Source organism: Eublepharis macularius, chromosome 6 (genome assembly GCF_028583425.1).
Source record: "Eublepharis macularius isolate TG4126 chromosome 6, MPM_Emac_v1.0, whole genome shotgun sequence".
NCBI classification, from domain to species: Eukaryota; Metazoa; Chordata; class Lepidosauria; order Squamata; family Eublepharidae; genus Eublepharis; species Eublepharis macularius.
Window position 1 is genome coordinate 83,163,602 of NC_072795.1, and position 25,397 is coordinate 83,188,998.

The following is a 25,397-nucleotide window of genomic DNA, read 5'->3' on the forward strand; positions in this document are numbered from 1 at the left end:
CAGTCACAAAATCCTCTGACGTGGGTCGCTTGAATGCCCCCATTTTGAAGTAGTCAACACTGATGGAATTTGAACAAGCTAGATCACCCAGATGCATGTTACACCATATTCAATAGGATAATTTGGGTTTTTTAGGATCTGCTGGAAGGTCCATTATGAACATATAGCTTCACAGTTCATTAGACTTGAAATCTGATGGTAATAAGCTCTGAAACAGCAGACTCAGTCATTAAGTTGGCAGCATTCTGGCTGGTTATTGCAGAACCCTCTTTGAAAAGCAGGGCACCATTTTCCTTGGAGCACTCTTACACTCAGTGTATCATGTCAGTTATGCAAACAGACTCACCTGTGACAGCTGAGACAGATGGTAATGTCGTCCGGCATGCTTAACTGGTACAAGACAAAAATGTCAACAGAAGAAGCAGAAGTTTTGTCTAAAAATACTTTATTAGAGCAAGTTTCCCAGGAAACAAAATATAAGAGGATACCCAATGCATAAAACTTTGCCATTTAGATCTCATAGACAGAAGGAACAAAGGGGGAAAAAAGGTAAGTCATCCGATTCACAGAAGCAACATAGCTAAGACCATGCTGCTTTGGTCAAGTCATGGCTTTAGAGACCCAACACACTGATCCATCAAGTTTTAAAGTAAATGTTTACAAAGTATCAACAATTTCATATGTCTTATCATGTTCTTTCATGCTTGGCTCACAAAGATAAAACCCTTTGAAAATAGGAGAACAAATTATTTCAGCATTAGATGCCAAAACATAGAAATCCTAATACCAATTTACAACATAATACAGTATCTTGCTTTTACAAAAAAAGTTCTCAGGCTTCCTATTCGAGTAAGATGCTACATAGGACTAAACACATTTAAAGATTATGAAAGAATATTGACCATACTGGAGGAAAGTTTTGCCTTTGTTTCAGTTTTCCAAGTTTATGTTCTAGGGCTCAAAATCTAGTGACAAAACCATAACCTGAAACAGAAAATCATGTTTTACAGCTTAATTATAAACCACAACAGTAAAGTTTTTTTTTAAAAAAAAAACACACGCAACAAAAAACATGACAGCAACATGTGCATAATAAAACTTGCACAGTACTGGGAATCAACAGGGTTTATTTTAAATTGGCTTGGTGTCATTAGCTAAAATTTAACCAATAAAATATTCAGTTAGAATCATATGAAAAACAAAACAAATGCTAAATTCCCCTATCTTTAGCAGCTTAACCAGAAGCCAGACTAAATAATACCTTTTATTCAAAGGCATTCGGGTTCAGACTATGACAAGAAACTCAAAGGCTACATGGCTGCCACCAAGAATACTTCAATCTAATCTTTTTTGTGCTAACCTTTTGGTGATAAATTTACGATGGCACTCAATTAGAAGAACAGGAACTATATGGTCTCTCTGGTCAGAAGACCTAGTCAGGCATAGTCTTGCATAAACAAATCTCACATGTAACCTTTGAGATACAGTCAATGGCTCACTTTCATGTTAGTTGACTACCCTTGGATTAATTTGCCTTTAGTCTCCCAAAACCAATGAGATGTGTGCCAGTAAACTAGAGCATCATGGAAGCATGTGTGTTATCATCAAATGATTATTCTGCAATGAACTTCTCATTCTATAGTCCCCAAAATATGTTTCAGAACTCCTATTTTACCATAAGTATGTTCTGAAAGTGACTAGGGAAGGGAGGTAGATTCAGCTAAGAACACCTTGTGTGACTCCTGTCTGACTAGACAACGTTTAGCAATTCTGGGCTTGAGTTAGCTAGGGAGGACAAATGGGAAATTCTTTTTTTTGGAGCCACCTGCCAAGTGCTGCAAGGCCATAGTGACACTCCCCTGATTTCAGGCCTCATCAGTTCCCTAGCACTTCCTAACATGGTACAGCAAGTACAGTCCTGCTTTCTTGTTCCACATAGCTAATGCCTGCACAGGTAGTATCTAGGAAGAACTCAGTAGCAACAGGAGCTATCTGGATATAGCAAACTACCTATCTTCAGTTCATTTAAAGATGATTTCATAACATTGTCAGTTAGCTTTTAAGATACAAATCAGGTCATTGGCTTTTTTCTTTTAAAAGACATGCCTTCAATTCGATCTTTTTAGGTTATGAAAACCTATAGGCGCTAATTTTCCCTTTCCAATCCATTTTCCATGTCCAACTACATAGTCCTGAATTTGTCTGTACACCTATACACTAAATCAGGAATGCATTTTAATACTCTACCTATCACAGATTGATCATTTCTGCATCAGAAAGACTTCATATGAATGCTGCCCTCAAGGAAAACTGAGGTCTGATGGATAAAGTAATATATATTCCAGGATGGAAACTGCACAACTATAGTCCTAGCGGCATAACCATGTGCTCATTCTCCACAATGATAAAACTAGGAACTCAAGGTGCAAAAGATATGGACATAGAATGTGATGACCTCGTACAGTGACCTTCAAGGGAATGAAACCTCTAATATTACCCTACAAAGAAGCCTATAGTTTCATATTAGTTAAACCGAAAGCTCTGGTAAGTTCTGCAGTCTGCAAAAAAGACAGCTTGTATAAAAGAATGAGTTTCTCCTATTTTCTTTGAAACTGTATATTGTCTTTGAATACCACATTAAGAATTTGGGTTTTCATCACCTCAAAATGGTTTTTGATACTACAAGTGGTTTTTTTGTTGTTGTTGTTTTGTTCTTATTTCCCACTATTATAAACAACCACTTTTTCAAATATAGTTCTCAGTAATTTAAAAAAAAAATTCATATTTTTTTCATACCATAGGCAAACATATCTCCTAACCTATAGAGTTTTCAAACTGCATATACTTCTCTATAGATTAAATAGGCAGAGCAAATACTCAACAGTAGGGAAAAAGCATGTGTTAGAGATGGGGTTTTTTCCAAGAATGAGTGATAAATGCTGCCATATCTCCCTCCTAGAAATGGAAACTTTCCACAGCTCTAAATGAGCACAATACTTACATTAAAGAGTCATTCAAACCGAGCCTCCTCTGAGCGCTAACTTCTCACCACAGGGTGGCTCTCTCACCTTAGTGGCAAGCTCATCTGCACCTACCAATTATTGCAGTGAACAGTCTCCCTTTTCTAAATAAAATTAGACTAAAAAAATCCATAGCATCCGCTAGGTTTAACTATACTCATGGTGCTTCTTCACAGAGAAGACAGAAGAGAAACAGCACCATGTGGCTTTGCCTCTGATCCAGAAGCAGAAGTAGAAAGCAGAGATATAGATCCATCCCTTATGAGGCATAAATGGCTACAAGTAATTCACATCCTGCAGATCAATCAAAACTATGTTCAAGTTTTAAACAAAGACACAACTGAGACAAAAAAGGAACTGTGGAAACCATTCGAACATGAGCTGAACCTACATTCTGGAAGCGGAGCAAAGTAGCTGCACCACAAACTTTTCCTGAATGTGTAAAGTGTCCTCAAGTACCTCACTGCTTAGAAGTAACAAGTATGAGCAAACTTTGAGCAATACTGTTAAATCTAGGGCAAGCCCAGTGCCAAAATATTCTGGCAATGATTTAAGTAATTAGGCTAGAATTCTCTCATTATACTATGTTGTGCTATGGCAGTCCAGAATTAGCCTACCATGACCTGTAATCACTTGGCAAATACTTCAATTGCTATGTGCGTGTGTTTCAATTCTCAATAGAAATCACATATTGGAACTGCTTTCAGTCCAGAATTCAATCAGTTGCAATAATTATGGAAGTCAATTTTAAAAAGTGTTGAGGCTAGTATTAATATTTGTGTGATTTTTTTTAAGTATCCAGTTTCTTTTCTTAAGGAAAACCCCAAGGACTGCAGAAAAGTTTGTGCAGGAAGTTTAATCAAATCACAGCTTAAAGAGAAATATTTTTATATGTTGTGACATTGCAAAGTTCACAAGCTAAAGACAAGGAAATGAGTAGAGAGAGAAGAGAATTTGAAAACGGGTATAAAGATGGGGATGGGGGCTAAATGAATGAATGAACAAAAAGATCTGGAATGTAGAGCATCAGTAGCATAAAACCAACTGTTAGAGGCAAACCTTGTGGCAAAAAAGAAATACTACCAGTGTGTGCAATCTGTCTCTGTTTTTTGAAAGACAAAGCTCCAGACAAAACCTAATGGGCACTAGTTTTAACAGCAATGCCCACAAAAAAAGTGCAAAAGTTTCATTTGAAGGAAGCTGCTCTTTTTGACTACCAAGTTCTATTAAGCAGTGAAGGTAATGTTCATGTGGGATTCCAAAAGAAAAGAAAAGAAAAGAAAAGAAAAGAAAAGAAAAGAAAAGAAAAGAAAAGAAAAGAAAAGAAAAGAAAAGAAAAGAAAAGAAAAGAAAAGAAAAGAAAAGAACTTATCAAGGCCAGTCACATTTTTCCAAGTTAGCCCCAAATTAGCAGCAACAGACATTTTATTACATGGCAAGATATAAGTCCACACTCCACATTTAGGTGTAGTTTTGCATCAAAGAACCTGAGCATCAGTAGAACCCAACTGAGCCGCTGGATGCCTCCTCCTCCTCCTGTGCTGCTCCAGTGTCCAATTGGGAACAGAAGACTTCTAAGTACAGTCACTATCTGCATCCTCTTGAACTTGCACAGGATGCTGACCCATCTGAAAAGAGGGAAAACAAAGTTGTTGACATTTCTAAAAAATGCAGTATTCCATTTATCCTTCTAGGAGTATAGAGTCACCTCAAGACCACAGCATCAGGATATACGTATTCTCTACTGAAGAAACAGCCTTCAAAATTGCAGTTCCTCTTCCTGAACTGGGAAGGTAGGTAGCCAATGTGACAAATCCCCCAGCAAAGCAATACTGCATCATGCAGTAGAATAGTTTCCACTCTACTGCATGCCTCTACTGCTAGAGGCATCATTCGTTGATCATGAGCTGCTCTGTATCATGGAATGCAAGATAAGAACACTTTGGGCTCCTTTGGCCTTTTATTTCTTTACCAGTTACCATTCTCTAGTTACACACTAAATATAAAACTGACCTCAAAAAGGTATTTTCATCCATCCCACAATAGCTAGTTCTAGAGCTTCCTGGGTAACTTCAGGTCATCTCTGAAGGCCTCACTAAGAAGAGTCTTACTCCAGGCTCAGTGTGGATTTTACTGTATCATGGGCTCAGGTCTGCTTGGTGAAATTCAGGCAGTGAACACAGCTGTCTGCAGATTGTGCCCTTCACGAGCTGGCTTTCCAATGAGGGAACCTTCCCACAACCTCTACAGCACTTTTAAAAGCATGCCTGTACTGCCATAGACATCTGGAAGGCTAAAAGGATCCCTGACTAAAATTGAAAAGGGTCTATAAAGAATTAATACAGACAGTTCTTAAAATGCGATAGTAATAATACAAATGAGCACAAGGATACTGAAACAAATGCTTACATTTGTACTCAAGTGAAGGGGGGCAGGAAAAACAGCTCCTCAAGTAACACTCTAGAAAGGTTCTAAATTTGCTCTGCGTAGGTACAAAGCGCAATGGTGGGATGGCAGAGAGATAAAAAAGAACTTCTATTATTTCCTATTCCTTGAAGTTCTTTTCTAAATCTGACTTTCATTGTCCTTTCTGAAATCAAGTGTGCTTGCTATTTTCTTCTCAGCCAGCAGTGGACAGGAGCACAGTGTCCCCTCACCCCTCTCTGTACTAAACAAAATTATCATCCATGAAATAATTTAGAATGACAATCTAGATTACTTACTGTAGGTTAATTCTTCTCCAGGTCTCTTACGCGACTGATCACCCCTGAAAAAAAAATAGGTAGGGGTAAAATTATAGAACCTTAGTATGATGCCTGAGCTGGATCCTACCCCTATCACGCCACACAAAGATTTCAATCAGCCTAAGGAGCCTTCCTCTAACAAACAGGAAGTGCCACAATGAACTGAAGAATGGCTCTTTAGACTGAAGAAAGGTGGAGTGGGAGAAGAGAGTGGGAGGAAAGGCTAGGATCCACCCCTTTAAAAGCAATGCTATTGAGAATATCTTTAATAATATCCATATATGCCTGTAAGAGTAGCAATCATATTTATTTATTTACTTCACATACCCTCCCTTTCTCCCAAGTGGGGACCAGAGCAGCTTATAATGCTCTCCCTTTATCCCCTTTACCTATTTTATCCTCACAACCACCCTGTGAGGTAGGTTAGGCTGAGACTGGCCCAATGTCACCCAGCAAGCTTCCATGGCAGAGCAAGGGTTCTTTAAACTGGCTATCATTAATGTTGGTGATTCAAAGAAAAATGTGCTTCAGAATTAGTAGACTTTGCAGAAGAGACAAGACGTATCCCTACCATTTGGAGCCAATTCTTGCGTTGCCACAGGAAACAGATGGCATTTTTCTAAGGTCTGAACTCCCTCTGCCATCAGTAATGGGGAACCAAGTAGGAAGTGTAGTAGCACCTTAAACAGCAACAATATATTCTACTGCATAAGCTTTTGCAGGCAGCCTGAATAGCCCACCTTAGCCTGAGCTTGTCAGAGCTCAGAAGCAAAGCAGATTTGGCCTCAATAAGTACCTGGAGGGGAGCTGACCAAGGAAGACTGGCATTGGTATGTGGAGGAAGGCAATGGCAAATCACTTCCATTCATTTCTTGCCTGGAACACCCTGTGGATGGGGTTCACCATGAGTTGGTTGAGACTTAATGGCATGTTCTTCATAAGTTTTCATGAATTAAAACTCACTTTGTCAGATATACCTTATATCAGACAAACTGAGCTTTTACTCACAAAACTTTATACCCAGGAAAAATAAGATAGTCTTTTAGATGCTACTGGAGATAAATTTTGTTCTACTACTGCAGACTAAAACAGCTACCTACCTGAAGCTACATCACATAACATAAAATCTGGCGCTCCGTTATAAAGTGTTTGAGGATTCTAGAAAATGCAGTTCCTGTTTTTTTGCAATGAACCAAGTATAGCAGGAATGTTTACAGGCAATACGCTTTCATACTCTATTCTGTCAACATTAAAACAACTCTTGGGATTCTCTACTTTGTAGATTATTATGTCCAGAGCTACACATTGCATGTGCACAAGAGACTGCGCATGCGTGCACGCAATGCCTGCCCTGAAGGCTGCAAATATTACTTTAATGTACATGTGTAAGACCTAGAACAGAAGTAGGGGGGCAAATGGTAGACAGCTGAGCTAAGATCTAGTAATGAGGTTTTAAGCAGCCTGCACTGCTCTGTATGCCCTCCTTAACCAAAATTAACAGAAGCATACGTATGCAAATGTGTTTAATTTTTGTAATTCATACAAGCTGCAGAATTCAGTTCTGCTGCATTTCCTCAGTGGACCCCCAAACCAAAGTAGCAACTAACATTGTTTTCCTCTCTTCTATTTTATTTTCACTATCACTATGCTGTGAGGTATGTTAAGCTGAGAGTGAGTAACTGGCACAAAGGTACCCAGTGAGCTCCACAGCAGAGTGGAGATTTGAACCCGGGTCTCCAAGAGTCTAATCCAACACTCTAACCATAGCACTACAGAAGCTCTCAAGACTTGAAGATCAGAGCGTTACAGCTTTTGCAAGACCTTTACTACTTTCACCACAATAGTTGTGAGCTTGTAATATGTTCAGTGGTTAAAATAAAGATAAGAAAGCAGGCAAAAAAGCCAATGATACAAATAAGAGAAAATATTAATTTATTTTCATAAATATTTCCTATGCATTTAAGCAATAAGCTTCTTCAGAGGAATCTGTAGACTTTCAATATTATTTCAGTGAGAATGCAAGAGCAGTAACAGAGCAGGAATACTGAAAGACTACAGATTCCTCAGAAGAAACCTTATTGGCGAAATGCACAGGGAATTTTTTTGTGCTTTATCTCTGTGATTGGTGTGACCCTTTTGTTTTCTCCTTTTCAGTGGTTAAACACCCCAAATCATGTTATTTGGGGGTACAATGTGAACACGTGAACACATGTTATACACTTCCATTATTTGGTTCAACATTCACCAGTTAATTAAATGATAAGCAGTAATTAAGATCACTGACTAGTGGAAATCTAGATGGAACAGGACATCATGCATATAGTTTCTAAACGTCTTCCTTACAGTTTCTATCTAAATGGAATAGTACATCACGCATATAATTTCTGAAATCCCTTTTTACACAGTTTCTAGCTGTATGAACTGCAGATAGGGGTGCCGATTTTTTTCTTTAGTCATTTCAATATTATAGCAAGGCTATATTCTTGTAATCCAAAAAGACCTTGATTAATCTGAACTGCTTGTTTTGCTTTTAACAGGGGACCAAAGGGCAGGTTTAAGACTTGAGAACAAAGCAGGAAGGACATGTCCTAAAGGAGACAGTAGGACTGATTTTTTTTCCTTCCATCTTTTTTCTATCTAGCAGCTGCAACCTAGTATACTGGACAACCAATAGCTTCTAACAAGTATGCTACCTTTTGTGCACTTTCTGCTGTAAGTCTTCTCAAGCCACCTCAGATCTTCATACTTTGTCATTTCAGTTTATAGTTTTGCTTTCTTTCCCCAATCTAGTCAGTAAGACTGGATGCTATATATACAGAACTAAAAAGAAATCCATCGTTTGGAAATACAGCTTATTACATCTACTGCTGCAACTTTAACTCAAACTTCCTTTATATTGGAGTTGTCAATGACTTTGACTTTAATGATACAGAATCTTGAACAAAATATGCCTGAGAATTTGCTTTTCTTTACAGATCTGCAAGCATATATTGAACCTCACTGTTTCAGCATTGTTCTCATTGTCCCAACCTTGAGAAAGATAGTTTATGAATAAATGGCTTTATGCCCAGACTAAAATACAGAACAAGCAGAACACAGCTTGAAACAAATATTCTTTGGGAAAGTGTTCTATGTTCAGAGGCATCTTACATCATGTCTTCAGAGGAAATGAATTAGATGGTTTAATAAAGTAATATGAGGTTCATGAAACTGGCCTATATAAAGTAGCTACACCTTTGAATCTTTCAGACTGGGGCTGCAGTGAGAATATCTTATCTTTTCTGAAAACATTTTGGTAAGAATCTCAGAAATTGTATCTTATCTTTTAAATTCAAGATAGACATGTAGATTGACATGTATGTTTTTTCTTTCTAATTTCATTAACTAATGCTAGCACTTTTTATATCATTGTAATTCTTTTTTTACTTATTTCAAGAATGATCAGGCTAATTTTACATAAAAATCTTAAAATGATAACATTGAGTGATTTTGGGGGGGGGCTGTGATATAAGGTTTTCACTTGACACCTGGAATAAATATACTTCTAACCTCTGTTCAGTCAGAGGGCTGATTACCCATCAGAGATGGATTATTGGAGAGAATAATCATCTCAATACAGCACTGTGGTTTAGTGGTTAATGCACTGATGGGTAAACATTCAAAGAAACTCTTAGTTTCCAAGTGCCTGTTTTAATGTAATGTATCCTCCACAAGTGCAATAAAACTCCTTAGCAGGGTATTCTCAGGAAATTTCTTCTTTCTTCTGACTCCTTCCAGTTTCTCTCAATGCTCTCTGCTCAGAGTTCTTAAGCAATTTCTTCCTAGTACACTTTTAATAACCCTTTATTTCAAGTTAAAGTGGGGAGGATTGCAAGGATCGTATTTCCCACGGCTGTACTTAGAAAGGAACAGAAGCCCCAGCAAAAACTGGGGATGCAACAACAGCAGTGGGGGGGGGCATATTCCAAACAGCAATACTCTTTCTTTTTTACAGTGGCAAAAGTTGAAAACTCTGTAATTTAGAACACAAATTTGGGTAGCTTTCCAATCCTATTTCATCCTAATTATCAGTACCAGGAGACTCTGAATGGAAGCCAAAAAGTTTCCATTGGCATTGGATTAACGATAACTAGCATAATGCCATTTTAATTAATGCAGGACCATCACAACCACAGATCGTGTTCTTCCAAGTGTTAGAAATAATGATAAATATCACTTGTAAATCAATATAAATGGATTAGGAATTGTACACTGTACAAGGCCAGGACTGTTCAAACACTGCCTATTATCCTATTTTTATTTCATCTTGGAACTCAGAAGTAGCATACATACAGTTTCTGTAATTTCACCTCCCCTTCGAGAGGCAAAAAGAAAATTAACAAACTCTCTGAGGAGCGATCTTTGCCAGCTCTATAGAGAAGTGAAATTGACAGAACCTTCAGTTTTGTCTTTTTAAACTACACTTCCTGGCTAGCATTGCATCTCCCTACATGCAAGCGCTCTTGTGTAAGATATCTCGTATAGAGAGACTCTCAATTAGACAAGAAGATTTATAGATGAAAAGGAAAAGCATACAGCCATACTGTAAAAGCGCCCTGTCAGGGAGTTACCCCTTTGTCTCTAAGTGTGAGTTCGCCCAGTGTGACACAGATTGTGGTGTTAGAGACAGTGAACCAAGACAGGCAAAGTAAAAGGTGGTTGTTTTTTTTATTCTATGAAATTCAAGAGAGTTAACATGCACACACACAAAAAGCTGATGTTACCCAGTCAAGCTTTGCAAGCATATAGATAAAATAAATCCTTACTAAGACTGAGTAGGGCTATCTCAACTGAAACACTTGAATTAGCTGACTAATGATCCCACAGCTGGGCGTCACCAATAGAGTCCATAGCAGGGTAGCCTAGTCTTGCAGGACTGGAAGAAGGAAACTAATGCAGTTGACGGAACCTTCCAGGTAACAGCATTCAAATCCAAATGGTGGTTCCACAGCAGGAAGGAAAGCCACCCCCTTAGCTGGAAACAGTCACATCTTAAAACAAATCCAGCCAATCAGGGCAATAAACACCTTAACAATTACTACCCTGAGAAACTTGTGAGAGGAGATAAGGCATGCTAACACACAAGCGCTATCAAAATCACACAGTTGCAGGCAATTTGCCTGCTGAAACCCCTCTCAATCCTGTAAAGTCAATTTTCCTCACAAGACAGCTCTTAAAGCTAACTCATGACAATATATTTTCTCAGGCTTAGGTTCCTTTCCTGACACGCCCCCCCCTTCCCCCACAAAGGCTGGGTAAAATGCCCTCCCTTCCTCAGAGTAGAAGGAACCTTCTTTATAAGTCGAAAGTTTGTTTTCACTCTGAGGGGGAGGGTTGTAAGAAAATAAGAGGAAGTCTGACATGCAAAAGAGAGCTGCTTGCCTGATGTAAATTTTCAATGCCCTTTGCAGGGCCAATGTATGCCACATGGCATCTCATTAGGGTGAGTCACTTAAGGATAAAAGGAGGGAAGAGAAATTTCTCGAGCCCTATGAAAATGTGAATTGACCTTTGGTATAAATGTAGGGTTGATCCCGAGACCACTGTGCGCCTTTCCTTGCAGAGAGGGCATCTAGGTCTGATGTCCTATGAGCTGATGTGACAGTGGTCAAGGAGAGAACTTTTAGTCAGCATTTTAACAGAAAATTCCGAGTTAGAGCTGATAAAACCATGTGGAGGGTCAAGGAACGAAAGCAATGATTTATGGCAGAGCTCAGCTGGTTAACGCCTTTTTAGGAAGTAGATGATAGGAGGATGTTGAGACAGGCATGCCATTAGTCAGTGAGAGGATGGTGGACAAGGTTGCCATCTATCTATGCCGCATGCTAGCCCTAAGACATTGGTCAAAGTTGGACTGTAAGAAGTTGAGCCCCTGCCTCAAGGATGAGAAAAGGGGCTCAAGTAATTTTCTCCAGCACCAACATTCATCGGCCTTCTATAGTTAATGTCATAAATCCTGGTAGTAAATAATTTCCTAGAAGCCAGCATGGTTTGAGCAACTGGTTCAGCGTTAACCTGTATCTAAGACTTATTTCCATGCAATTTCCATCAGTCAGATATAGCCATCCAGGGTCCATATGGCAAACAGGGCCTTGACGCAAGCAAGTCTGGAGGCACTGGTAACATATGTAGCTCCGCTACAGACAATTTCAGCAGGCTTGAGAATCATGTGTGGTGCAGCCAGTGAAGAGAGTGTGTTGTGCCAGCCACTCAAGTAGCAAAGTGGTTCCACTTATGCCTATAAGAAGACCTTGTGGAGGGCAAAAAAAGCATTCAGTATAATCTGGGCTACTTCCTTCAAGCAGGAGGAAGTCTCGGGAACAGTAGCTATGCTGTGAGTTTGAGGGTAGATATATTGTAGTGGAGGATGTGGCCCCTGTGGAGGAGGTTCAGTATGCTTGGCAGGTGTATGAAGCACCCCTGGGACATGGTCCACGGGGTTGGGAACCAGTCTCAGTGTGGCCAGAAAGGGGTAACGAGGATACAGCGGGTTTGGAAGTGACAGATTCTGCACAGGATGTTGGGTAGTAGTGGTGTTGGGGGAAAAGTGTAGAAGAGGTCTTTGTCCCAAGGGGTTTGAAAAACATCCCCCAGGGAGTCAGAATCTGTGCCTGCCAAAGAAAACATTGTGGCCTTGGTGTTGGAGGAGGTTGCAAAGAGGCCCACGTTTGGAGATTTCCACAACTGGAATATGGGATGTATGTGGTCCTTGTTGATCGACTACTTGTGGTACGGATAGACTATCGTTTGTTGTGCCTGCTATATGTATTGCCTGTGGGAAGACATTGGTCCTTTTGGCCCATTGTCATAGTTCTGAAGCCTTGGCACCCAGAGACAGCTAATCTGTTCCCCCTTGCTTGTTCAGGTAGTAAAATGTGATGTTGCTGTTGGTATGTACCTGAACTCTTTTGTTGTATAACAGATCTGCAAAAGAAGCAAAGGAGTAATGGATTGCCCTTAACTCCAGAACATTTGTATGTATTTTGACTTCTGAAAGGGACCAGTACCCTATGTGGAAAAGGTCAGCGCAATGCGATCCCCACCCTATAAGGAAAGCATTGGTGGTGATGGAGATGTCAGGGAGTTGGATCCCAAAGGACAAGCCCTTAAAGAGGTTCTGATTGTGTGTTCACCAACAAAGGGATTTGACTATAGATCTGGGGATGGAAAACCTAAGCTGTTGAGAATCCCAGAATGTGTCATAGTGCCTCAGGAACCAGTTTTGCAATAGTCTTGTATGGAGATGAGCAAAAGGAACAACATTGGTGGTGGCTGCCATGAGTCCCAGCAATCTCTGTATGGACAAGGCAGACTGGAAACAGAATGGAAATGAAGGGTGAGGAATTGGAGTGACCCAGCCCTATCTAGTGGTAGGAAGGCCCTCCCCACTGTAGCACCAAACCTAACCCCTATAAACTGAATATATTGGGTAGTTGTACGGGAAGATTTTTTTCCATAAAAAGGGTAGCTGCTCTGGGATTGATATGGTTTGCATGTGCACCTTGCAGAGCATTTCGGGTAAGGTTGACAGCTCTGGTATCGATATTTGGGTGATAGTGGTTATTGTTGAGGAGGAGCGATGACCCCAAGAGAGTGGGCAGTCCGATGATTCTTCTTCATTTGAAGGACAGAGTCATTGGTCTTCTCAGAAAGGTGGGAAGTACCCTTGAATGGGAAATCCTCAATTTTGTTGCACTTATCCTATGGCAAAGTGGTAGAACATACCAAGAATGACAATGTAAGACAATGGCAGAGGCCATCAACCTGGCAGAACAATCTGCTGCATGCTTTCCAGCAGACATCTGTTGCTTGGCTAATCTTGTGGCCTCATCCTACAAAGCTCTCAAAAGTGCCTTTTAATCCTCAGGCAGATCTTGGATGTAGCTGGATAGACGTTCCCATAGAAATAGGTTGTAGGAGCCCATTACTGCTTGAAAATTAGCTATTCAAAAATTAAGAGCTGCAGAGGAATAAATTTTCCTGCCTAATGCAACGAGTTTGCATCTTGTTGTTTATTTACCATGATTTTCCTCAGAACCCAACTTGTTTAGTTTATTAGGAAGTTTTACCACCAGAAGCAGTGCCCTCTGGTTTTTCTGCTCAGGTACCAGTTGGTCTAATGGCTGTGGTAAAGCTCTTTCCATGAAAGGTTTCTACTAAATCACACTGGTATGCCAATGGAAGAACATGCCAACACAACTGTCAGTGTCTGCTCCATTCAGTTTACCATTAGCAAATGACATGAAAGAGTTAACATTGTTATAACATACATGTGACTCATAGTTGCACTATTTTCTATTGTAAGTGACCTACGACATAAATAAATTATCTTTCTGGAATGTTGCCAATGGTAAATCCCAGCCTTAAGACTTAATTTATCAAGGGTCTCTAGGGGAAAGCAATTTAGAATTCTCAATTAAAATGAAACAAACTTCTTAATCAGATTTCCAGATTTAAGTGATTAGGTATAATTGTGTAGTTTCAAATATTTTTACTGGCAAGCGAGGAGGCTGAGAAATCTAGTTACCCTGTGAGATTGTAAAGGTTCAAGTACAAACTTTAAATGAGGATATTGCAAGGAGAATTTATACATTTCTTAGCAAAAGCCAAATACATGCAAATGGGTAACGACAGACAGCGTATATGACAATGCAGAGTGCAAACATCTCCAGTTTCCATTCATTTCTCCACCGCAATATTAAAAAACAGTTTAGAGAGGTCCCCATTAAGACAAAGTAAAATGTTTTTAATATTAATTTTCTTTGTTACAATAATAGGGGAAAATATTGGTCATATTTGGACTGTAAAACAAAACTTCTGACCGAGTTTCTTTATTACATTAATAAAAATTATTGCAATATTCTAGACTTTGGGGGTCTCATGGTATGATCCAAAGGTACACAAAGGTAGCAATGCCAAGGATAATTTTGTACTAGTTATTCAAGACTGTATGCTTTACTTTTGCCCTGTTCACATATTTTAAAAGTGGAATATAATACTATTTCCTCCTGGCTGCTGGTGGGCAGCCAATGCTTGAAAAGCTGTTACCTGTGAAATCAATGCCTTTCTTTGTGCTCATCGTGGCTATAATTTGTTCAAACAGCACCTATTTGCACTATTTCCCTTTCATCAATGCAAGCAGTCAATTAAATTGACGGCAGCAGAAAAACAACTGAGCCTACTTCTTACCATGCCCACCAAGACTGGCATCTAAATACTTTCAATATTGATCAGACTCTTACACAAGCCTGAGGAGACCAAACTTAAACAACATGAAATAAAAGATCTCATGCTTGGTCTAAACATTTTTTCTTCTTTAGGAAAAGTAAACTTCTGACAAACAAGTGAGGGATACACATCTAACCAGCACTGAGTTTTTACTGGTGCAAGGACTGTGGAAATACTGAGCTGGATCCAAACCACAATATGCAAATTGTATTCTGAGAAAGCTGTTCTGAAGGATGAAGTAGTGCAATCCTACAGTTAGAAAACTGAAAGCTTAATAAAAAAACAGCTATAACTTGCCATATTATTAGGAAATGTTGCAGTTAATAGCTATGAAAAAACAGTCAATGCAAAAACACACACAGCCTGTAGCAAAAATTTAATATATTCTGCAGTGCTTAGTTTGTGAATTTATGTGATTGATATAGTTTTAAAATCACAAGTTTATTCAAAGATTATTTGTTTGACTGCACAAACATCCTAAGATGAAAAAAAATAAAGAGAAAATGTAATTAACTTTTCTGTTTTGTGTAAAATATGCCATTTTATTGCACACTGAGGTGAAATTATGTAGAGTCCAGAAAACCACATCCAACTTGACAGAGAGATGATCGTGTTTCTGAGAGTAACGTTGACTTGATGAATATACAGATAAGATTTAAATGCATCAGAACTATTATTCTATTTTTTAAAAAGCACTGAGCAACATTCCAGGGTCAGTGCAATTGTTCCATATTTATTAAGAGCTATCATGAACCAAACTTTGACCTGGATGGCCCAGGCTAACCTGATCTCATCAGATCTTGGAAGCTGAGCAGGGTCAGCCCTGGTTAGTACTTGTAGTGACCCTGGACACCAAGGAACTCCAGGGTCACTACACAGACAGAACCACTTCTATTCTTCTCTTGCCTAGAAAACCTGAAGGGGTTGCTGTAAGTTGGCTGCAACTAGTTGTTACCTTACATGCAACATGAACCAGAAATCATCTTCAAACAGTCCTGTTTAGTAGGAATCAGTAAATGAACTGGATTCATTTCCAGTGTCTTTAAAATACCTTACATCAATTGACTGGCAGCTAAATTCAGTCAGATTTGTGGTGTGCAAGGTGTAATGTACAGATCTCAAAACCTTAATCAGAAAAATACAATGGAAAACCCGGGTCCAAATTTGCAAATGCCAGTGCTTTTACCTGGAAAATCCTTCCTGAATAAGTTCTTGTTGAAGTTTCTGGTCTTGAGCAGCATATTCCTCAAGTTCAGATTCTACTGCAGGAGGGAGGATGTTTGGAATAAATTTAGAAAATAAAGCTGGAGCCATTTGAACCCATTCTGTGGGAAAACGGAAAGTAGTGAGTGAATGGAATAAAATAATTTGTATGTTTCAGTCCCACACATCCTTTGAGGCAATTCCATGGCTGATCTGTTAAATCGTAATACTGACCTTTGGGCATTACAAATATTTCAATATAAAGGAAGAAATCTAACAGCTGCAGCCAAAGTGAGAATGCTAAAACAAAATAAAATAAAACGTCTTTTGGACCCATGCTAGCTTTCTGAGAAGAGCTCACTATAATTGAAAAGAATGCTTCCCCCGCCATCCCCATCTTGGACGACAACTATTCTTCTTCCTGGATACTTTTGCTGGTCTACACTTGACTACTGTCTTATGCTCTATATGCAGCTGCCCCTTGAAGATAGTTTCAAATGTCAGCAGAATACACAACTCTTGTCTGGTGCAGGCACCATGGCCATAGATGTGTAGATTTACAGCAGTTGCATTAGCTACCAACTTGTCTGCAGGCCCAAATCAAGGCGCTTTAAACCTTGAAAAGGTTAAACACTTTTCTTTATATGAACCCAGGTGTCTTTTAAGTTCTAGCCAACAATCCTTGCTTGATTGTTTGCTCTCCTGGTCAAATTATGAGTATGATGGTAACAGAGCTTTTTTGGCAGCAATGCTTAACTGATAGAATCACTTCCCAGAAGAGACAAGGAAAGCAACCTCTTTACTGAGCTTATTCAAGCTCTCCTCTTTAAACTGGTTTATAGATTATCATCTAGATGTGAGATATTATAGTGGCTATGAAAATGAACGAACACTGCTTTTGTGGGAATTTTTTAATAATTTTTTTTGTAAAAGAGTTCTGAATCAATAAAATTATTTCAGCTGTAAGTTTTAATTATTTGTGGTGCCTATATAAGATGTTGATTTACATGATTCTTATTTAAAGTGAGAAAGGGGGGACACAAAACCCCAAATAAATCAGTCACAAAACAGTCCTGATCACTCATCTATGTGGCTGCCTGAAACAATGGTTCATCATCATGTCTTCTGTGCAGTCCCACATGGGAATTGTGCATGCCAGCTGCAGATGTTCTAAAGCTCCTGAAGGTGCAAAACATTTGCCTAACCTTTTCATGCACTTTTCTCCCAGGCAAAGCTATAAAACGTAGGGTGAGCGGCTTCCTCCCTCAGTTCTTCTTTAGCCACTATTGAAGAAGGATGCGTCTTTGCTCCGCTCTTCGATTCCAGAGATAGATGTCAGGCCTTTGGTTCCATGGCGTCGAAGATTCTCTTCAAGAAGTGTTCATGTTGTGGACCCAAAATGGCCTAATCGGATGGGCATGACAAATGCCTGCTATGTCTGGATGAAGGCCATGACACCTTGTGTCGAAGCACGCCATGAAAGGGTGTCACGACTGAAAGCGGCTCTTTGAGAGTCAGCTTTAAAGGGCGCTACCAACTCTGAGAATAACGCCGCAGATATTGGACCGCAGAACCCAGAACAGTCCTCCTTAGTTCTCCAGCATGTTCAGCACCTATTACCACTCAGAACCAGTCAGTTCCACCTTGTTGGTTCCACCTTGGTGCCAATCAGAGCCACTTACGAAAAAGGTTAAGCTCAAGTTGAAGCATGCTGAAAATGTGTTGGCTTCTAAGTCACAAAAGAGGAAGAAAATCCTCATTGGCTTCAACCATTTTGGTGGCATCAAGCCCACCCAGAGTTCCGAGGATGCTATCTTTAACCCCTAGATGGTGATCTTCTTCCATTCCATCCCTTTCTAAGGGTGAGATTCCTGAAGGCATGGAATCATCTACAGCCATTTCTCCATTGCTGCCATCATCAATATGGCCTGTGGAAAGACAGAAGAGCTTCTTCAACCCATCTGAGAATGACAATCGCTTGGAACTGGCTCCTCATCATAGACACTATCTATTTCATTACTCTCCTTATGTCTCCCCATATCATTACTATGCTTATGGGTTTGAAGTTTTGCCAGGCATGTACCTGACTCCTCATTACTTTCTCCATGAGGAAGACTCTTATGTCACAGTTTGGGTGGAACCTAGAAGTGAAACCTGCATCAGTTCCAGTCACAGTTCCTGAATGCAGTCCTGGAACTGACATTAAACCACATTACACAGTCTGATGATGACTCCAATGTTGGTTCCAATCTTGCATCAGAAGCATCTCCACCAGAATTCTTTACTGAGGATTCTACTTTGTCCCCAAGCGAGGATCTGTTTAGTTAGTCCAGATGGCAAGATCCTTGGACACTGAGGTGACTTGCTCTGCTCTGACCTCATCAGATCTGGTCTTCAAGATCCTGCACTCAGAAGCAGCCAGATAAGTGGAATTTCCAATCATGCAAGGCATGCTAGATGTGACGAAAGACAAATGGTCCAGAACACGCTCTACTCTGGCAATGTCTAAGAAACTGGACAATATTTATAAGATGAAACAGGAAGAATCAGGTTTTCTGTTTACTCATACTCTTCAGTTTTATCGTTACTGAGACCCTCCAAGGTAAGGGCCTCCAGAAAACCACAGGCCACTTGGCTCTGATCGATTAGAAGGGCAGGAAATTAGATATACTGGGCAGAAAAGTTTATGCTTTTGCAACCTTAACCTTTAGAATCGGTAATTATGAGGCTATCATGGCTTGCTATCAGCTTTTCTTAAGGGAAAAGATAGGCCCATACTTAAGCCTAATTCCAGATGATAAATAAAGGCTTGCAAAAATTCTGTAAAGAGAAGCTTTAAGGCTCTCCAAATAAATTAATATGGCCAGACATATTGGAGATTGCTGTTCAAGAGCTGGGGCTTCCACAATTGAAATATGCAGATATGCATAGCTCAGAACCACAACATTAGCTCCTCATCATAGGATGAGGGTAGAAGACTTCCCTTTTGAAGGGACAGAACTATTTTTGTCTACCATGGACGAGGCACTCAAAAAGATTAAAGATGGTAAGATGACAGCAAGGTCATTGGGTATTAAATCCCTCTACCCAAATCCCTTTAGGCAAAGATTCCCCCTAAGGGTGTATGAGCCTTTTAATAACAAATACAATTGGTTCCATCCCTGACTGATGCAAACATTGCCGAGAGACTCTCAACAACCCTCTTCTTCAGCCTCTGTTCAACCTCAGAGGAGATACTTCCAAGCTAAATCAAAGGATAGCTCTTGATCTCCAAGGGATCAGTCTGGGTCCAATAAACAGGGCTTTTGACATCAAGCTGTCTTCTGCCATGTCAGTCAACTGCTTATTTCCTCTACAGGCATGGGAGTTTATCACCCAAGAGGCTTGGGTGTTGTCCATAATCAACAAACGCTTCTGCCTGGAGTTCAAGACAACTCCGCCCAATATTCGTCCTCTGTCCAACCCTCCATCTCTACCCACCTTACTTTTAGAGGAAGTGTGGTCATATCTGCAGAAACAGGTCATAGAACTGGTCCTATCTAGTTGTGCCAATGGGATGTTTTATTGTGAACAAAAAGTCAGGTGGCTCCCACCCCATCTTAGACCTTTGTTTCCTAAACGAGTTTATAGTTTTCAGATGGTTTCAAATTTTGTCTTTGAAAGAGGTTTTACCCATTACAAAGTCAAGTTTGGTTTGTTACTGTTGATTTAAAAGACACATTTTCATGTTTCAATAAACGTTCACTACAGAAGTTCCTTTACTTTCAACGTGACCCCGAAAAATACCAATACAAGATTCTTATTTTTGGTCTTTCCTCTGCCCATCATATCTTTACGAAAGTCATGGCAATAGTAGCGAAACGCCTCAGAGGAAAAGGGTGTACCATTTTTCCTTATCTCAACTATTGGCTTCTAGTGAGCCAGACCAGAGAGTCCCTGTTCCAGCATGTCTCTGGTTCTTACTGTTCTTCACCGGTGGAGCCTGAAGGTCAATATGGATAAGTCATCCCTGGTTTCCCATCAAAAAGTGATATTTGTGGGGGCAGTCTTACACTTCCCTAGCCATTCCCTACCCTGGAAAGGATAGAGACATTTCTCTAAAAAAGGTCCTTTCGTACCGGAACCAAAGTGCAAAACAAATTCAAAGACTGCTAGGTTTTATGGCCTCTCTGACTCTAACAGTTCGCTAGGCTGAAGCTTCGTATCCTGCAGAACTGGTTCGTCAGAGTGTTCCAAAAGAACCTGTACAAGTAGTTCTCGGTTCCAAGGCTCATCCGCGGGTCTCTGAAATGATGGAACAATATATAGAACCTATTACTGGGGATTCCCTTCGGCCCTTCCCCAGTAAACTTCTTGATCTACATAGATACCTCTCTGTCAGAATGGGGAGTTTGTTATGGAACCAGCCAGATAAAGGGAGGATAGTCCCCTCAAGAACTGTCCGTGCACATCAACCTCCTCGAGCTCAGGACAATAAGGTAAGCTCTGAAGGCTCTGTTTAGCCTGCTAGAAGGAAAAAATGTTCAAATATGGACTAACAATACAACTGCCATGCATTGCTTTAACATGGGGGGGGGGGCACGGCTTCTCTGGCCCTCTCCTGGGAATCCTCACTGATACAGAAATGGGCTATCCAGCATCGAACCCCTCTCTCTTTACCATACACATAGTAGGCAAGGATGATGTTCTTGCAGATGCCCTAAGTCAGTCTAAATCCCAGAATTACGAATGGTCTCGCCACATGGACTTCATCCTATGTTTGTAATGTGGGAGTATCCTACCACAGATCTCTTTGCCACAGACCTCAAAAGGAGATGTGCTCAAAATTGTTCATGGGCAAGAAAGGCCTCTCTCAGGGATGCCTTTCAGATCTCTTGGTTGGGCGCCCTCCTGTATGCATTCTCCCTCTCCCTCTTATGATGCTGACACTATGCAAGACGATGAGAGAAGGTTCTTCAGCCACTCGCTCCACCTTTTATAGCCAAGCCTTGGGGGAAAGTTTGCAAAAGGCTAGGCGAGCATCTCATGCCTTTAGAAGCTTTAGAATGTCCGCAGCTGGCCTGCACCTGTGTAGTTCCCATGTGTGCTTGCACAGAAGACAACTCGATGAACAACAGTTACAGGTAAGTACAACCCTGTTACTTACTGAATTGTACATTGGGTTTAGACTTATCACTTCCCCATAGAACTTGGCTCCGTCTATAAAAATGGAACTGTAGTTCATCTCACAGTACTATTAACAGGCTAAGCAAGATGATTGCTGTGGAGTATTTCATATTAAAAAGTGCCATATTTGCATTAACAAAAATATTGTGCTGCTAATTGCATACCCAGTTTTTGACTTGACAACTTCACCAAAACATTAATAGACACTGGGGTCATATTATGATGCATGTGTAGGTGTAACAATAAACAACATCCCACAATAATGTTCATTTTTTTCTATTGCCACTCTTTCACAATCAACAGGTGACTATAGCATACAACCAATTTTATTTCATATTTATAACACCAGAGAGAGTGGAAGACACAGCTGAGCTTGGAAGACTTAATATGTCAGCCACTGGTTATCAGCTGGACTTAGGCATCAATCTCACCTGTAGTTCTTCAGTAATACAAAAAGAGGGGAAAGGTAATAGTTCTCACATGGGAGTTTGTAAGGAAGAATGAGATCACAATTGTGTAATTTTGCACTCTAAATCATGCCTTGCCTAAAACCAGTGCAAGCAAATAACAATTCTGACTCAGCCCAATATTTATTGCTCATGCTATCAGAAATTACTGTGACCGCATCCAGGCATAAGGCTTACTAAACTCCTACCAAACCTAATCCAGAACAAATGCCCAGCAGTCTGATGTTAAGATCAGCAACACCAGCATTAGTCAAATACATCTTTAGAAAACAACAAGAATTAGTTGAAAGATTTGCAAAGAGTCTTGCTACAACAATCCACTGACATATGCTATACACTGAAGAGGAACTGATACAAATAAAAAATCTGGTTTGCAGAACATATCACAAAATGAAGTTATAGATTATTCAAGAAAGAACAAGTTACCTGGCCTAAGCATATACAATCCTTTCACAATGTTTGCCATAGTGGAAGGGCTTATCCAAAAAGGTGTGGACTGAGCTTCTAGAAGTAAAGCTGAAATGAGAAGAGAAACCAATTTACAAATTAAATTTTATACCAATTATTTATTTGTAAGGTACTTGATGCCTCACAGCATGGATTACTTCATGCAAAATAGTAGCCTGCCACATGATCCTTTCTTGAAAATAAATCAATATAGACGCTGCTTAGAAACGTTTAAAACCTTCAACTTATTTTTGGAGATAACGCTGCCTTCCTGAATACTGGCACTGCTCGCTTGGGATACTTTTCGCTCAAAGCAGAGATGCGGTTTTCCACTTGTCTGCAATTTTCAACTGATTATGGTGCCCAATTAGCTTACTTGCATATTGTTCTCCATTCAAAAGCACAGAACTAATGTCAATCTAAAATAATTGCAATGCATTACATAACACTGATTGCTCCCCCCTGTAGATTCATCAATACTATTTACAGCCTGCAGTAATACTTATCATAATACATGATTGGGGGGGGGCAGGGAGCAAAAACCATGGATTCTTGTCACACTACTACAGCCAGCTTCATTTCTCTTCCATGTGAACACTTACTTGCTATCCATCTATGAACAAAAACTTCTGTTGCCATGAGTACAAGAGGACAAGGAATTCTTTAGCAAACCTACACTGGGAAGGATAAACTTGTCACTCATTTAAGGTGGAGAACAGCGAATGGATCAGGTAAGAGAGAAAGTGGAGGGAATGTACAGGCAGTGATGGAAAGACGGCTTCCATGGTCAAGGGAGACAAGTAATGAAAAGCTGTCAATCTAGCAAGCTTCTCCCTGGTCTTAAGATAGTAGTTGATGTGTGTGACAACATTAACCATAGCATCAAAAGTTAGGAGCATCACAACATGATTTATTAATCCACAGAGGGCCTCCAAGGCCTAATCTGTCTAGCACAGAATGTGCATATCTTGTGACGAAGATGCAAAATAAACTCTGCCAAATTTTCAGGTGTACCAAAGCAGGTATACTGCTGTGTTGGAGACATCTTGACCAAACCTGTCAGATTAGTTTTGATTCAGTGCCAGATTAAAGCAATTTTCCCAAAGATGCACATTTCAGCACTCTTCTAGAATGGAACCATTGGGATTTGCTGCACCAAATGATTAATTTATATATATTAATTAAAAAAATTCTGAAAATATGGTCAAAGACTGAAGACATAATAGAAGTAAAACTGAACTGATGCAACTTATTTTCAGGAATCCCTCAGGCTACTCATTGTCCAGTCCAAGACAGCTATCCATGCTTCTCTAGAAGGAAACAATATTAACATAGCAGTCCTATCAGCTCTCGTGATTTGCAGAATTCATAAACTACAGTATGATATCAGAAATCTGTATCAAATAATTCAGTGTTAATCTAAATGGGAAGGGAAATAACCAAGTTGTGTCTAGCATTAATGAGACTATTTTTTTCAAATGACTGATTTTATATAAACCAGTAATCAGATAAACGTAAGCTTTTTTGAGGCTATACCCATATGCTGAGATATATCCAAGCCAAAAATAAGCTTTACCTTATTAACATGATTCAATTACCAAACTTTGTTTTTTCATATGGAATTAATTCTATGTCACAAGAGTAGAAAAGGCTAAAGGCAGAGTGTTTAATACCCACCTATTATTTTTTTACTTTTCCATGTTTCTCCCTCTGGTGAATTTCATGTCATTGTTGGTATGATTAAACTAATAATGAGCAGAGGTGGCATTCTGAACAGCCAGTTTTGAGGTAATTTACCCACACCATGTAAATTTAATATCTACTGGTAATCCATGGATGTACTTTCAAATCTTAATACCATGAATTTATTGAGAATAAATCCAGAGGTCTTCCATATATGTTTACTTAGATTTGTTTCCCACTTTTTTGTCATAAAAGTAACAAAGTGGCTGACAATATAAAATTAAAGTATTATAAAACCAGATTTTAAAAAACAACAGCAATCCATGGCAGAATGAAAGCAATTACATGAAAAACCTTCAAAAACATCAGAAACATGAAGTATAGATCAGCTGTCAATAACAGAATATATAGAATAATAATGGGTGCTACAAGGCCATTAAGATGTCTTCAGATTACGTATCAACTGACATAGCTATATAAAATGACTATTCAAAGAAAAAATCCATTACTTGATCAGTAACTCTCTCAAAATATATAATCCCGGGTAGTAAAACCACACATGCACCAATTACTATTTTCAACGTGAGTAAAACAAAAAAAAGCTACCATTTAGCAATCTAAATCACCTTTTGCCACTGGGAAAGGAGTTCAGAGAGTAAGAACAAGTACAAAAGGCAGAGTCAAGGATATGACATTGGAGTACGGAGAAAAGCAAGGCGTAATACTGACATATTCAGAGTAAGGTAGCTCAGCAATGTATGTGAAAGCGCTTGTAGATACCCCAAAGGAGGCAACTAGCCATGTCCAACACTTCTGAGGGCCAAGCTACACATGACGAATGACACTTGAACAGCAAGTGTATTTCTCCCTGTTCACTTGCCCTCCACTCAATCCACTTGCCATTCAAGTGTCATTCGTCATGTGTAGCTTGGCCCTGAGAATGGCATTTCATTTACCTAAAAAGATATGCAGGTATGCAGTCAACCACTTATACCAATGGACAGCAGTGTGTGTGGGGAGGGGTCTTAGCCCTGTGACAATCCAATAATCCTAGTTCATTGGTCAGGTCTCCTAGAAATAAAACTTATTTATTTGGGAAGAAAAATCTGCAAATCAATTTACATGACTACCACCCTCTGTAAAGGACTCATATTAAGATGAGGCTCTACCTGTCACTACCTACTAATATCCAAACTTCCCTGTACCTCAACTTCAACCAGTACTTCACCTGTTAAGTGATGAGTGAAGAGTGACATTCAGATTGGCCTTGCAAATTTTCAAGGATGATTGACTCAAATTGCCTTTTCTTTCATCTGGTCCTGCTAATGTGATTTACCCATTGCCTTAAATAGGTTTAGTTACAGACCTTCTCCGTTATCTGTGCTCCTTCTCTTGTTCAT

At 39.6% G+C, this 25,397-nt stretch overlaps 1 protein-coding gene across 1 annotated transcript in view; it reads right to left on the bottom strand.

The window, feature by feature from the left end:
• Nucleotides 1–443: 443 nt before the first annotated feature.
• CACUL1 (CDK2 associated cullin domain 1) overlaps nt 444–25,397 on the bottom strand; it is an 80,380-nt gene continuing 55,426 nt past the window's right edge. The window contains exons 6-9 of the mRNA XM_054984184.1: nt 22,294–22,383; nt 16,218–16,356; nt 5,744–5,787; nt 444–4,648 (exon numbers count right to left, since the gene is read on the bottom strand). Of these exons, the coding sequence (XP_054840159.1) occupies nt 4,608–4,648; nt 5,744–5,787; nt 16,218–16,356; nt 22,294–22,383 (314 nt within the window). The 3' untranslated portion in view covers nt 444–4,607. The remainder of the gene's footprint in view (nt 4,649–5,743; nt 5,788–16,217; nt 16,357–22,293; nt 22,384–25,397) is intronic.